Consider the following 15,656-nt stretch of genomic DNA (forward strand, 5'->3'; position numbering starts at 1 on the left):
CACTTATCTCCCCCCTGGTTGTGGGGCTTGAATTCAAGGCCTGGGCCCTGTCCCCGAGCTCTTTTGCTCAAGACTAGCACGCTACCACTTAAGAGCCACAGCTCCACTTCTGGTGTTCTGGTGGTTCATTGGAGATAAGAGGCTCAAGGACTTTCCACGATCCTCCAGAGTAGCTTGGATTACAAGCGTGAACAACCAGCAGTGGGCTCACTTATGATTTTAAGAAGCACGGAGAAGCCGTGCTTGATTTCTATCTGGAGCAGTGGAAATAAATCATTGTTGTAAGCACCCTGAAACAATCTTCCACCACTGTAAGACTTTCCAAGGAACCCCTCTAAACTCTTCCAACTACACTTACACAAAGTTATGCTTTGAAAAAAAATGTAATAAAAATGAGTTTGAAATGTATGTATTTCTGATTGGCTTTCTGCTCATACCTTGTAAGATTAGTGAACCTAAAAATAATTGGCAGCCTGAAGTCCTCTTATAGCTATATTTTGGCAAGGTTCTGCAAAATGCTAACTAGCTGTGTTTCTCCTACTGATTGGTAGGTGATCTCAAATCATACATCTGCATAATGACTGTAATTTATGTGCTTTATTATTAAGGTTTAGGTCAAATGATTTCAGGCTTTCGATGTGCATAGCACATTATGTTCAGTCATTTTACTTTTTTTTTTTCTTTTGGAAGGGAGATGGATGGATTAATGTATATATTGTCCCACCTCCAGCTCCTAGGATTATTAAAAAAAAACCTTTAGAGATTTTCTTTCTCTGCTCCCATGAAGCAGTGCATTGTTTGTTCTTCATGGTGTTCATAGGTAGCTTTGAGTGGCTGAGGGTCCTATAGAAACCTCCATTTTAGCTTGCTTTGTAGCTACATGCATTAAGACCTAAGAAAGGAAATGAAACTATTTTGGTAATGCTTTAGACTAACAGCAAGGGAATTGTTTTACTTTCACAATAAATAAAAATTAGAAAAAGGATAAAGTAGCAATTGAGGGATTAGGAAAATTGCCCTAGCAAGTAATGGCTTAATGTAACTTTCCAATATTAGAATTACATCAAGTATTTATATTTTTTATAAGCATAGTGAAAACCCACCCCCCAACCACATGTTTTTACTCTTCTTAAGTATGTGTGTGTGTATGTCCTTTATTGTATTGAAGTTTTTGTATTGGTCCTGAGGCTTGAACTCAGGGCCTGGGTGTTGTCCTTGAGCTCTTTTGTTTTGTTTTGCTTTGTTTTTCGGTTGTTGTTCTTTATCAGTTGAGCCACAGCTCCTCTTCTGGCTCTTTTTCATACTTCATTGGAGATAAGAGTCTCTTGCCCAGGCTGGCTTTGGACTGTGATCCTCAGCCTCCTGAGTAGCTAGGATTACGGGCAAGAGACGTGGGCTTCCAGTTCTACCTTTTTTTTCTACTTTTTACTTGTTATGAAACTAAAACATTTCCCTTTCTTTGGTCTAGCAGGGATGGGGAACCTATTTTCAGCCAAGGACCATTTAGATATTTATAACATTTTGTAGATCGTACAAAATTAGCAATATAGGCAGATGCCCTTGGGCTGACATTACCAAATAGTTGTGTTGGTTTTTTTTTTAATTTTTTTTGTTTTGTTTTTGTCAGCCATGGAGCTTGAACTCATGGTCTGGGTGCTGTCCCTGAGGTCTTTTGCTCAAGGCTAGTGCTCTACCACTTGGAGCCACTGCGCCACTTCTGGTTTTCTAGTGGTTCATTGGAGATAAGAGTCTCATGGACTTTCCTGACCCTGCTGGCTTTGAGCCATGATCCTCAGATCTTAGCCTCCTGAGTAGCAAAGATTATAGGCGTGAGCCACCAGTACCTGGCTCATTACCAAAGTTTTTGAGAACTTTGTATATCCCATAGGCCAGGGATTACCGCCTCCTACAAAACATTAACAAAAGAATTTTAGTTACAGGTAGATACCATCACACCTGGCCTTCATGTATGATTATTGACCAAAATTCATACTTTAGTTTGATTGCATTTGGTTTTTCTTTTGTGAACAGTTTGAGAGATAATTTATAGAACAAATACTTCACCCATTTCTAGTGTACAAATTTTTTGTATATGTTCTCTGTTGTGCCTCCATATCCAAAATCAATTTTAGATCCCTGTGCAAATAAACCCTATACCTCTTAGCCATTAATCATCCCCCCCAAATTAAAACTTGGGCAATTGCTTATTCTACTTTTATGTAGTTATACTACTATTGGCTTTTCACATAAATAGAATCATGCAATATGAAATTTTGTGATTGGCTCGTTTTAGTTACCAGTGTTTTGAAATTCAGCCACTATGTCACATGCATCAAAATGTAATTCCTTCTTAGGACTGAGTAATATTGCCCTACACAGATGAACCACATTTTGTTGAATAATTCCATGGTAACAGAAATTTTGCTATTAGCAATAGGGCTGCTGAAAACATATGCAGACACATTGTTTTGTGGTTTTCTTAGATTTTTCCTTAATATCATTATTGTCTAAAATCCCATTTAGGACAGCACACTCTTTTATCATTCTTTTGTTTTTGCTTGTGTGTGCATGTGTGCACACCCACATGTGCCATGCATGTGTGTGTTGGTCCTGGGACTTGAACTCAGGGCCCAAGTGCCACAGCTCCACTTCCAGTTTTCTGGGTTAATTGGAGATAAGAGTCTCATGGACATTCTTTGCAGGGCTGGCTTTGAGCCGTGATCCTTAGATCTCAGCTTCCTGAGTAGCTAGGATTACAGGTGTGAGCCATGGGTGCCTAGCTAGCTTTACTTGTGATGACACATTAAATGTGTCCTTGGCTACCATGCATGCCACTCATCTACTTGGCATGTCTTTCCTCCCTATTCCCACATCCTATTCAGATCACCCAGAACTTAGAGGCTGTTTTCTTTATAACCCAAGTGAAGCACTAGAGATATAAAATCATTAGTCTCTTAGGTTTGCAATTCACAGTATTTCCAGTTTGTTCTTCAATATTTCCAATGCAGCCCCTTCCCTTCCCTTCCTTTTAGACCCAATTTATATCACTTGTATTTCCCGAAGGTGTTTGGTTGCTTGCTTTATTGGTTAAAAAAAAAAATCAGTCTGGGCACATTGCCTGTCTGCCTTCCAGATCACACTGGTACAGGCAAGCCTGTGTTCTCTGCCAGTGTCTTAAAATGATTTCTGGCTGCCATTTCCTCCATTTCAGATAGAGGAGGGGGAGTAATCCCTAGAGATTTTCCTGGTTATTTTTGCAAGGAGGTGGGAGGTGAGGAGCTTAACACCTTAGTGGAATCTATGAACGATTTCTCTAGAACTCCGTCATCCTACCTTTGAAAAAATGGAAGGATTGGAGAGAACTAATTTTGGGGGGTGGGAGAAGATGGCATTTAGTTGGATTTGAAAAGGAAATTGAGAGTACTATATAGAAACTGTTTGCAAAATATAGTTGAAAATAGTCATCAATGAGCTGAAGGCTGACTTGACAAAGTAGTCACTGTTATAAATAATCCATGGCAAGGTGAGTATTGGGCACCTGAAATACACGAATGCTACTTGTAGCTCATTGTGTCCTAAGACATCAGAGCCTGGTGTCTGGTGATAGAAGCAAAGGAGAGATAGACTGAAGGACCCACATTTTACAGATTGTTCACCCCAGTCTTAAAGGATCCAATGGATTGCTCATAATATTTAATGCCACCTTCTAAATGCTAAAAAGGAGAAGGGGAAAAAAAAGAACCAATACACACTTGGCAGGATTGAGTAGTAATTTATTGTGATTGGCTTTGTCCAGCTTTGAAAACTAAGGCATTGATATTAAGAACTAAAGAGAAATTACATAGAGCTGGTGTGATTGGGGGGGGAAAAGTTTGGTTCTTTCTAGTGATTTTTGTTTTGTTTTGTTTTAAATGCCATAAAGCTTTAAAAGCATGCTTCATTGGATCTTATCCAAATCTCCCAGGACAGGCCTAGGAGACCTTTTTTCCTATTGAGGGCCACTGACCCACAAAAAAAGAAAAGAAAAGAAAAAAAAAAACTAATCAAGGGCCATGTATAAAAAGCAACTTAATTTATGTGTCCCCTTAGAAAAGCATAAAGCCCTCACTTTACCTGCTTTTTAAATTAAGAACATGGAACTCTGATTGAGTACAACAAATAAAAACCTGTCAGTTTCACATTCTGTTCAGTTAAGAGGTGGAGTGGAGTTTTTTTTAAAAAAGACAATTGGCAGTGTGAAGAGAGGATGGAAAGCCGTTGAGAGGAGCTGAAGGGCCTAGAAGAGATACAGACAGGAAAGTGTGTGTGTTCACGCTCATGGTTGCAGGGAATAAAAGAGAATTGTACATCCTAACTATTGTCTATGTAGCTGCTCAATTCACTGGTGAACTGCCATTGTCAATAGTCTGTGGCTGGAATCCTGAGACCTGTCCAAGAATATTTTTTGTGGGGGAGAATAGAAAGTTGCACTCGGTTCCTGGATGTTGTCCTTTCGAACCCCCACCCTCTATCCCCAAGGCTGGCAGTCTACCATTTGAACCACAGGAATATTTCCAGGATTTTTTTGTTTGTTTGTTTTTGTTTGTTTGTTTGTTTTGGTGGACTTGACTGCCCAAGCTGGATTCAAAGTCATCTTCAGATCTCAGCCACCTGACTAGCTGGGATTATAGGCGTGAGCCAATAATTCCTGTGTGTGTGTGTGTGTGTGTGTGTGTGTGTGTGTGTGTGTGTGTGTGTGTGCGCGCGTGCGCGCGCGCGTGCATGCATGCTGGTTCTGGGGCTCAAACTTAGGGCCTAAGTTCTGTCCCTGAGCTTTTTGTTCACTCTACCACTTGAACCACCCATCACTTTCAGCTTTTTCTGTGTATGGTACTGAGGAATTGAACTCACGGCTTTGTGAATGCTAGGCAAGCACTCACACTCTACCACTAAGCCACATTCCCAGCCTTGTCCCTGAGCTTGTCCCTGAGCTTTTGTGTTCAAGGTTAATACTATACCACTTGAGCCACAGTGCCACTTCCTTTTTTTTTGGTAGTTAATTGGGAGATAACAGTCTCAGGGACTTTCTTGTCTTGGCTGGGTTTGAACCTTGGGCCTTCAGATTTCAGCTTCATGAGTAACTAGAATTATAGGTTTGAGCCACTGGTGCCTGGCATAATAATTCTTTTATTATTATTATTATTATTGCTGCTAGTCCTGGGGCTTGAACTCAGGGCCTGGACACTGTCCCTGAGCTTCTTTTGCTCAAGACTAGCACTCTATCACTTGAGCCACAGGGATACTTCTGGCTTTTTCTGTTTATGTGGTACTGGGGAATTGAACCCAGGGCTTCATGCATGCTAGGCAAGCACTCTACCAATAAGCCACATTCCCAGCTCCTGGCATAATAATAATTCTTAATAAATGAAGGATGTGCATTCAAAAAGTGCTACCACACAGTGCCTACCGACCTGTCTCAAATCCATTGTGTTCTCCTTGAGTTCAACTCAGCCCAAAGGAAAAGCCCAGGCCTCTCTCATAAATCAGCAGTGGAGAAGATCACTAGGCTTTAAAAAAAAAAAAAAAAAGGGAGGTGGTCCCTAGAAAGAACAAAAAAAGAAAAAAAAGGCATTTTTCCTTCACACACTGCATTTTAGAAGCAATATAAAACACATAAAGGAGAATGCCTTTCAAATAATATGTATTCCTTGGTTTTCAAAAGAAACCATTAGGGTGATTAAAGTAGAAATAGTCTCAAGTTCTTCGTTTCTTTAAGATGTTCCTCTTTGCGGTGCTGAAGATGGTAAACCAGGGCATCCCGTGTTCTACCATTGAGCCTCACCCCACCCCCAGCCCTGAAATATTCAAGTGAAAAGAAAAAAGAAACAACTCAAGTTCTCAGAGATTCTTACTAGAACCCAGTTGTCATGGGAAGTTCGAATCAAGTCAGTGCCTCTTTTCCTCCTTGTACTTCTCATCAACATGGATTGATGGTGGCATCGAATCCCCAGTTAGTCTTAAGTACGTCTTGGGATTTCATTCAGAAGCTTGTCTTAAGGCTTGCATGTGTCTCAGGGCTTTTGGCGAAAGGGAAAAAAAAAACGATCAAATTACATTTTCAAGGAAGGCTATTTATAAATGCAGACAGAAGAAGGGATGTGTGCAAGACTATGTGGCCCAAGGTGTAGGATGCTTGAAATGAGAGAATGTTCCATGGAGAAGATGGCATTGCCAACCGAAACATGAGCCAAGGATCACCCCTGTGTTCTTCCTTCACCCCGGGCAAACCTTTCATCACTGTACTTAAGTCTTCCTGGAAAGAGCTTTTCCCCAAGATGAAAGTGTACTCGGCTTTTTTTTTTTCTTTAAAATTTTTTTATTAGGTATTGCCAAAACAAAGATGTACTCTTATAAGCAGGTCTGCCTGAGATGGGACTGAAGGCCTCGGTGGCTGACTTATGCGGTGGATGGGCGCAGCCATGCTGGGCCTTGTACTTGTGCCAGGGTAAACGGCCCTGATTCCTTTCAGCAGGATAGCAGTAAAACTGTTGAAGGCTCCTACCCACTTTTGAAGGGTGTATGCTCAGTGTAAAATTCCTGTGGGTAACTTTTAAACCTCACAGCGTCTAATGCCTTTATTCAATGGAGAAAATGATTCTTCACTGTTTTCTTGATATTTTCTGGTCTCCAAGTCCGCTGTGTGTGTGGAGGGGGGGGGGGTGGAAGGAGAAATGCGCATGTGTACTTGCATGTAGCTTCCTATGCACACTGGGGAGGGGGGAGGGGAGAAAACATGGGCTTTACCTTTGACCTTAGAAACCTATTTTGATCACGTGAAATAAGACCTTTTTGATATTTGTGAACCTTGTAAAGACTAGATGAACGAAGTCATGAATGATTTTTGCCTTGCATATTCAGTGCAGATCATCTCAGCATCTTTGCAGGATCAGGGAGAACAATCTAGATGATCATGAGCCTTTTTTTAGCCCATGACAATCTTTTAAAAAGTATTTGGTCTGGGCACTGGTGGCTCACACTTGTCATCCCAGCTATTCGAGAGGCTGAGATCTGAGGATCGTGGTTCAAAGCCAGTCTGGGCTATAAAACATTGTTGGACACATGGGGTGTCTGTACCCTTACTGAAATGAAGCAGAGTGTGTGCACACTAGTCAAACCCTTCCCTTTTGCACTTGATAGAGATTGACAGTCCTACTTTTTATCTCCCCAGGTGATCATCTGAAGATCTGTCCCCAGGGCTATACCTGTTGCTCTCAAGAGATGGAGGAGAAGTACAGCCTGCAAAGTAAAGATGATTTCAAAAGTGTGGTCAGTGAGCAGTGCAACCATTTGCAGGCTATCTTTGCTTCCCGGTACAAGAAGTTTGATGGTATGTGATTCAAGTCATATTTCAGAGCTAAGTGTGGTGGCACACACCCATAAGGCCAGCTACTCAGGTGGCAGAGGTAGGAGGATTGCAGTCTGAAGCCCACTTGGGCCCCATAAACAAACTCAAGCAAAAAAGGCACAGCCCAAGCTCCTCTGTTCTCTCTTTGTGTGTTTACCTGCACCCCTTGGTGGATGTAACATAATATTGTTAATGCAAGTCATGAGGGGGAGGGTAGGAGACACCTAAAACTTCCTAATAAAAAGCAAGCATCTGAAAGCTGCCTTATTATAAAAAAAAATGGAGAGATTCTGTACATGCTGGACTTCAGATTCAATTTCCAACTGGATTCTGAAAGACAACTAGAATTCCTCACAGCTCTACAGAACGCAGGCTGAAAAAGCTCAGTTGTGGAACGGCTTTGCAGACCCGGCGAACCAGTGGTGCCGCGCCTGCCATCATTAGTAAGCAGGCTTCCACCCCAGCCTCCTTCTGAACTGGGCCTTGGTCTAATCTCCACCATGGAAAAGCCACAGTGGACTCCATTCAAATTCATCCTGTTAGACATGGCCTCTCCCCGGTACCCCTTATGTCATAGTCAAGATATAACCAAACCTGGTGTAGTGGCTCACGCCTGTAATTCTAGCTATTCAGTAGGCTGAGATCTGAGGATCATGGGTCAAAGCCAGCCAGGCCAGGAAAGTCTGTGAGACTCTTGTCTCCAACTCATCCATAGAAAACCGTAAGTGGTGCTATGGCTCGAAGCAGTAGAGTGCTAACCATAAGCACAAAAACTTAGAGACAGCACCCAGACCCTGACTTCAAGCCCCACGACCAACCAAAAAGCAAAAAGAAAAGAAAAGGAAAAAGAAATAGCCAAGGTCAAGCCGCGTTACAGATAACAGACTTTAAAAAAAAAAAAAAAGAGCAGGAGGCTGGGTACTGGTAACTCATAAGAGTAATCTTACCTACTTAGGAGGCTGTGATCTGAGGATTATAGTTCAAAGCTAGCCTGGTCAGAAAAACCCATGAGACTCTTACCTCCAGTGGATCACCAGAAAACCAGAAGTGGCACTGTGGCTCAAGTGGTAGAGCACTAGCCTTGAGCAAAAATACTTAGGGACAGCACCCAGGCCCTGAGTTCAAGCCCTAGGATTGGGGCACGTGTGCGCACGCACGCACGTGCGCGCGCGCACACACACACACACACACACACACACACACACACACACACACACACACACACACACACACACACACACACACACTGAGGTCCAAACACCTCAGCATTTTCCCCCCTGTGGTGTTTGTCACTCACTATGAAGATGGCTGTGGGTAGATTTGATTTCCATCAGAATGATTTCCTTTGTGCCTGTTTTAAAAGGCCATTCTAATTACATAGTACCTTTGAAGCATGCTTTTCTTGACATTATGTGTAGTGAAGAAGTACCAGGCAAATTTTCTAGATGTGAAATGTCTTTGAGTATTTCTGCAAAGGGCCGGTTACCATGGTGAGAAGTTAAGACTTAAATTAGATTTGGCATAGCTGATAAGGCACAACTCAGCTATTACAACAGGTTGCATTTCAAGTGTTCCTTTTGAGATTTGTTATTTAAAACTTATCAGTCATTTAAAAAAGTGTTACGGAGTTTTCCAGGCTAGACTACAACAGGTTTTATTTATTTTTTGGGGGGGGGGGGTTTAGTCAGTCACTGGGCTTGAACTCAGGGCCTAGGTGCTGTCCCTGATCTTTTTTGCTCAAAGCTAGTGCTCTACCACTTGGAGCCACAGTGCCACTTCTGGTTTTCTGGTGGTTCATTGGAGATAAGAGTCTCAGGGGCTTTCCTGCCCAGGCTGGCTTCAAACCAGCATCCTCAGATCTGAGCCTCCTGAGTAGCTAGGATTATAGGCATGAGCCAACGGTGCCTAGCTTAGCATTTTTAATATATAATGAATTTGAACTAAAATACTGTCTGAGTATTTTACTATGGACAATTGGTCTTGCCTGATTTTTCAAACTGTGTATATATACCTGTTTAGCTTTTTTGTAATGGCACAGATTCAAACCAAGGCCCCTGCACATACTACTCCATCCATTCTCTACCACTGAGCTACACCCTTAGCCTATTTGTTCTTAATTCTGTCTCCTTTTCTCTTAACAAGTGTGAGAAAGTCAGTATCTCTATACATCGTCATTATTACTTTAATATTCATGTTATACCTGTTAGACTATTTAGCACTATACTGACACCACAGGAAACTGAATTTTGTTGACAAAATCATTGTTACTGCCTCTGCTTCCCAACTCATTATTACTGTTGAAAAGAGTATTTTCTTTTTCTCCTCTTTTCCCTCACCCCACCCTTATAGTTTGATTTCTATAACGCAGGCCTGGACCTTGCTATGTATCCCAGGCTGGCTTAGAACTTGTGATCCTTCTGTCTCAGCCTTCTGAGTACTGGGATTACAGGCATGTACTACCCTGCCTGGCAAGACTGATGTCCTTGTCTCTATAACATTTCTCATTCAAGATAAGAACTTAAATGTTTCCTTTCACTCTGGGGAAGAAATGTAGCAAGATTATTAGATGGGCATCTTTGAAACCTTGAGATGGTGGTTCTTAAAAATGGCCACAAAGAGACTTCATCATAGAATTCAGAAGGGAACATAAATCTTGTTCTTTTTGTAATGGCTCTCCTGTTAGCAGGATGATGTGGTAGAGATAAAGCTATTTCCAAGACTCAAGGCATCCTTCTTATTAGATGTGTCAGTTTGTGGAGTAGAAACAGAGTGCTTACACATAGGGCCTGCTGGTTTAGCTATTTTTTTTTTCCCTTTCCGTTCCCCAGGGTTTTATTTCAGTACTCCTGTGATCCCAATGTGTCGGGGTTTTTGGGTTTTCTTGTAAGAAAGCCATACGGAGAAATTTTATCCATGTTAGCATATGTTTTTTGTTTTTTTTAAACTGTAGCTTTATCACTTTCCAAACATAGGAGACCAAGTGACAATGAAATGCCAGTTTCTTTCTTTTTTTTTCTTAAGTAGTTGTACAAGGAGTTGCCATTGCACAGAGCAGTTTATGAATACAATATATCTTGATCAGTGTTACCTCTTTTAATATTCTCACCCACCCCTCCTGACCCACCTGTCCATCATTCTTCTCATTTTGTGGGGTACACATCCAGTTTGTTTTTTTCTGACTGCAAATTAAAATACAGCATGGACAGTGAAGTTAATGAGCACCAATTAACCTTTTAGTGTGTGTGGAGGAGTAGTAGCTGAAATGTATTTGGAGATCCGAACAGCTGGAATTCTTTGAAGATTTAAAAAAAAATATTTGTGTGTTTGGTTGGTTGCTGGTGGGGTTTGAACACAGGACCTGAGCTCTTTTGCTGAAGGTGAGTACTCTACCACTTGAGCCACAGCTCCACTTCTGGTTTTCTGGTGGTTCATTGGAGACAAGAGTCTCATAGACTTTCCTCCTAAGAATGGCTTTAAGTCACGATTCTCAGTTGTCAGCCTCTTGACATAGGCAGGATTATAGGCATAAGCTCCTGGCACCTTGGTGTTGATCAGTTGATTTTTTTTTTTTAATTTTATTTTATTGTAAAGCTACTATACAGAGGGTTACAGTTACATGAGTGAGGTAATGAGTACACTTCCTCTTGAACATTGTTACCCCCTCCATTGTTTTCCCCCTACCATCCCCTCCCTCGATCAGTTGATTTTTAAGGCTACTAGCACCTTGCTGACATTTTCAAGACCTAATCAAGGATGAGGAATATAATGCTTTAGTGGTGAGTGTCTCAAGTCTCAGAAATTCAAATTCGGTGGTAGGTTCTTTTATTAAGGAATTGTCCAAATAATTATAAAAGCCAAATCTTGAGGCTGATACAAATAGAAGGGAGGAAGTGTTGGAGAGAGCAGCAAGATGGTGGCTGAGGAACTGAGAAGGGCAGCCAAGGTTGCACAAGGACAGCCAGGGACATTCAGTGAGGAAATAGACGACACACAGAAACATTAAAGCCAAGCATTGGTGGCTGCATCCATAATCCTAGCTATTCAGGAGGCTGAGATCTGAGGATCACAATTCAAGGCTAGCTCCAGCAAGAAAATCCATGGACTCTCATCTCCATTGAAGCAAGAAAAAAAAATCCAGAAATGGAGATGCGCTTCTTAAGTAGTAAGAGTACCACCAGCCTTGAGCAAAAAAGGCAATTTAAGTGTGTGATGCCCTGAGTTCATGCCCTAGGACCAGCAGAAAAATCAACATGTCGCTGGGTACCAGTGGCTCATGCCTGTAATCCTAGCTACTCAGGAAGCTGAGAACTGAGGATCGCAGTTCAAAGCCAGCCCAGGCAGGAAAGTCCATGACTCTTATCTCCAATTAATCACCTGAAAACTGGAAGTGGCACTGTGGCTCAAGTGGTAGAGTGCTAGCCTTGAGCTGAAGAGCTGAGGGACAGTGCCCAGGCTGAGTTCAAGCCCCATGACTGACAAAAAAAAAAAAAATTGGAGCAAGCAGGATTAAAAGAGCATTTGTGGCCATCTCTTAAGAATGTCCCATTTCATCCATGCTTATCATGTTTGTGAGGTTCTGCTTTTTCCTAAGGCAAGAACGATTACGTTTTCATAACCTTCTTCATAAAACTCTTACTTTCAGAGCTTGCCTTCTATTACCAGAAATGATCTCCATTGTCCAGTTTTCCATCCTCCCACTTTGGTTGACCCTAGATCAGATTCTCATGCCAGCTCTGGGCTTTTCAAACCAACAGATTTGAGGAACAAATCTTTTTTTTCCCAGTTCCTTTGATCTCTAAAGGCTTTTTGTTGTTGTTGTTCTATACTTTCAATTTTCTATTGCTTCTACAGCTTAAGGGACTGTGTAGTATATAAATTTAGTGTGTTTTAATTTATGATCCTGTGTATGTGTGTGTGTATGTCAAATCTAGGTGAAATGAGAATATTTTGTTTTTCTTTCAGCATCTTCTTATCTCCTTTTGCAAAGTTCCCATGATTCCTGTGCTTTAAGTATGTGCCTCTGAATTTAAGGCCCTGCTTCTGTGTTTTTCTATAGTATACTCTCTTTGAAATCCATTGTTAATTTAGAATGATCTTAAGCTATGAGACATCCAGCCAGAGCTTGACAGTCAGAGCTAGCTGCTCCCCCCTATTGGCCAGTCGTGGTATTTTTGGTAGTAAATCTCCTAATTAACTTAGATGAATCAGTTGTCTCATGAATATGCTAATCAGATGAAAGTCAGTTATACGAGAAGGAGGGGTGTGTTTGGGAAGAATTGCTTGGCAAAAGAAATACAAATAGTAGGGCATAATCTATTTTGGGGGGATCACAGTATAAAAACCCACCCCCCAAATATCTGGCATTTTGTAAGAGTGTTGTTTTGTTTTTTTAAAGAAACATAGTAAAATTCAAAAACCCCAAATAAGGTTAAGATAGTTTGAGCCACTGTGTTAAATAGATTTTTGAATTACATAGTAAAAATGATATTACATCTGGAAGAACTATTGCTAAACAATGCCATGAATCAAACCATTTGCTAGATATTTTATATAGTAAAAGCAGTCTTAATCTACTAAAGCTGTTTCATGTTTGTCTGTTGGGCAGACTCTTCAAACATCCTTTAGGAGCAAATTGAGCACCCTTAGATGAGAGGCAGAACAATGAATTGTCAGCCGGTGACTCAAGGCAAATGAAGTGGGTCTCAGTTTTCCCATCAGCAAAATGAGGGGGTTGAGCTAGATGCCTCTCTGAAAACCCTTTCAATTCTGAAAATTCTGTGAGTCTTTCAAACCAGCTGCTTTAGTAAAAGGTCTTACAAGATGATAATTAGCCATCTGTATGTAGGATAGCCTCTATTTTCTTCTATCATTTCTTAACCCTCAGCTACTTTCACCAGGTCTTTGAAAACCCACCCATGAGCCTGCAGCTCGTTAGCTTCAATAATGGTAGACATTTTGTGAATTCGCTGAAAATGCAAATAAAGGAAATCATTGTCCATCCTGTCTCTCGCCATGGCTGTGTAAAGCTGAGAGCCTACCCTTCTCTTAAGCTCTCAAACCCTTTTGTTTCCTAGCATCTCACAGACTTAGCTGATGGAAAGTGTTTTGTTTGAAGTTTATATTGGTCATCGCTTTTTTAAGCTGGTAGGAGAATGCCATGTGGCGGCTCAATGAGTCAAGTGCATTTGACTCCATAGTCCCATGAATGACAATGGAGTTGAGCTTGCTGTTCACCTTAAAAGACAAATAAGGCCAGGAGCTGGTGGCTCACACTTGTAATCCTAGCCACTCTGGAGGCTGAGATCTGAGGATCATGGTTCAAAGCCAGCCCAGGCAGGAAAGTCCATGAGACTCTGATCTCCAACAAACTACTTAGGAAAATTTGGGAGTAGAGCTGTGGTTCAAGTGGTAGATTGGTAGTCTTGAGCAAAAAAGCTTAGGGGCAATGCCCAGGTTCTGAGTTCAAGCCCCTGGACTGTCATTGCTCTCCCACCCCCAATGACAGTTTTAAAGAAATTTTAATCACATAGGAAATACTAACTAGGCTTTACTTGAAGAAGGAATGTATATATAGTTTGATATGAGTGATGTGACAATATATATTTTCGTAGGAACTAGGTAGGAAGGAAATTTAATAGGGTATTGGTGCTGTCTTAGGGCTGTGGAATTATGGGCATATTCTCCATGCCTGTCATTTTTAAATTGCTATAGTGAGGAATACTTTTCAGAAAAACATTGTACTTTCTTGATAAAAATAAAATGCAGGAATCACTTTGGTGATTTTAAAAATAACATTTTTATTGAGCTCACTGCTCATGGTAGACAATTTGGAAAAGGCAGTAAGATATATTGTGGCTTCCCATGATTACACTGACTAATGGGAAATAAGATTACTTTTAAGAGCATGAAGAAATATTATTTTTCTTCCTATAAAATGTCATTGTGGAGGGAAAAAAAAAAACCTTTATTAGCCTACCCATTGTGGAAAACAGTATGGACTTTTCTCTCACATATGCCAGTGGTCCTATGCTGGGTATATACCAAAAGGAATAAAATCTGTGTGTCAGACACTGATATACCCATATTCATTACCGTATTATCTGCAATAGCCATATATGGGACCCTGTCATAAGTATCCATCAACTGATGCACAATGAAAATACACTGTGAAATACTGTTCAGCCAGAGAAACAAATGAAATCCTGTCATTGTTTGCTTGTTTTTGGTTTTTTGTCAGCCATGGGGCTTGAACTTAGGGCCTGGCCACTGTTTCTGACCTTTTTTGCTCAAGGCTAGTGCTCTACTACTTTGAGTCACCATGTCACTTCCAGTTTTCTGGTGCTTCATTGCAGAAAAGAGTCTCATGAAAAAAAAAAAAATAAAAAAAAAAAAAAAAAAAAAAAAAAAAAAAAAGAAAAGAGTCTCATGGACTTCCCTGCCTGGGTTGGCTTTGAACCACCATCCTCAGATCTTAGCTCCTGAGTAGCCAGGATTATAGGCATTACACACCAGCACCCAGCTTAAATCCTGTCATTTGTGATATTTTTGATGAACCTAGAGAATAACATAGTAAGTGAAATTAGAAAGACAAATACTGTATGTTCTTACTCGCAAGTGGAATGTAAAACTGTTAGTCCCATCAGGCACCTGTGGCTCATGCCTGTAATCCTAACTATTCAAGAAGCTGAGATGTGAGGATCATGATTCAAAGCCAGCCTGGGCAAGAAAGTACACGAGACTCCTATCTCCAATTAACTCTCCACAAAAGACAAGTAGAGCCATGGCTTAGGTGGTAAAGCACTAGCCTTGAAAGAAAAAGTGTAGAGTCAGCACCCAGGCCCTGAGTTCAAGCCCCAGGACTAGCACCAAAAAGAAAGGAAGGAAGGAAGGAAGGAAGGAAGGAAGGAAGAAAGAAAGAAAGAAAGAAAGAAAGAAAGAAAGAAAGAAAGAAAGAAAGAAAGAAAGAAAGAAAGAAAGAAAGATGACCCTTGATTCCCAGCACCATTGCATTTACCTCATTTTTTAATGTCTGTAGATATAACATGTACTTACATGCAACTGAAATAAAGTCATGGATTTCTATATCACTCATGGCATCCATCATAATTGATTATGCAATTTGATGTTCTGATCTTTCTCTTGATTAGAGGTCATGAACAGATAAGACTATGAGGAATTTTGTATGTGAAGTCATCTGATAAATGCACAGAAAGTTCAGCATTTGGAGTGCTTAGAAGCCTTCTAGCTCTCTCCAGAGTCCTACTAAACACTG

At 40.9% G+C, this 15,656-nt stretch overlaps 1 protein-coding gene across 1 annotated transcript in view; it reads left to right on the forward strand.

Annotated features, from left to right (window-relative positions):
• The window catches only part of Gpc4 (glypican 4), a 119,633-nt gene that overhangs the window by 65,288 nt on the left and 38,689 nt on the right, over positions 1-15,656 (forward strand). Inside the window, exon 2 of the mRNA XM_042668237.1 lies at positions 7,208-7,366. Coding sequence (XP_042524171.1) covers positions 7,208-7,366 — 159 coding nt within the window. The remainder of the gene's footprint in view (positions 1-7,207; positions 7,367-15,656) is intronic.

This window comes from Dipodomys spectabilis, unplaced genomic scaffold, assembly GCF_019054845.1.
Source record: "Dipodomys spectabilis isolate Male_0828 unplaced genomic scaffold, ASM1905484v1 ptg000423l, whole genome shotgun sequence".
Lineage (NCBI taxonomy): Eukaryota > Metazoa > Chordata > Mammalia > Rodentia > Heteromyidae > Dipodomys > Dipodomys spectabilis.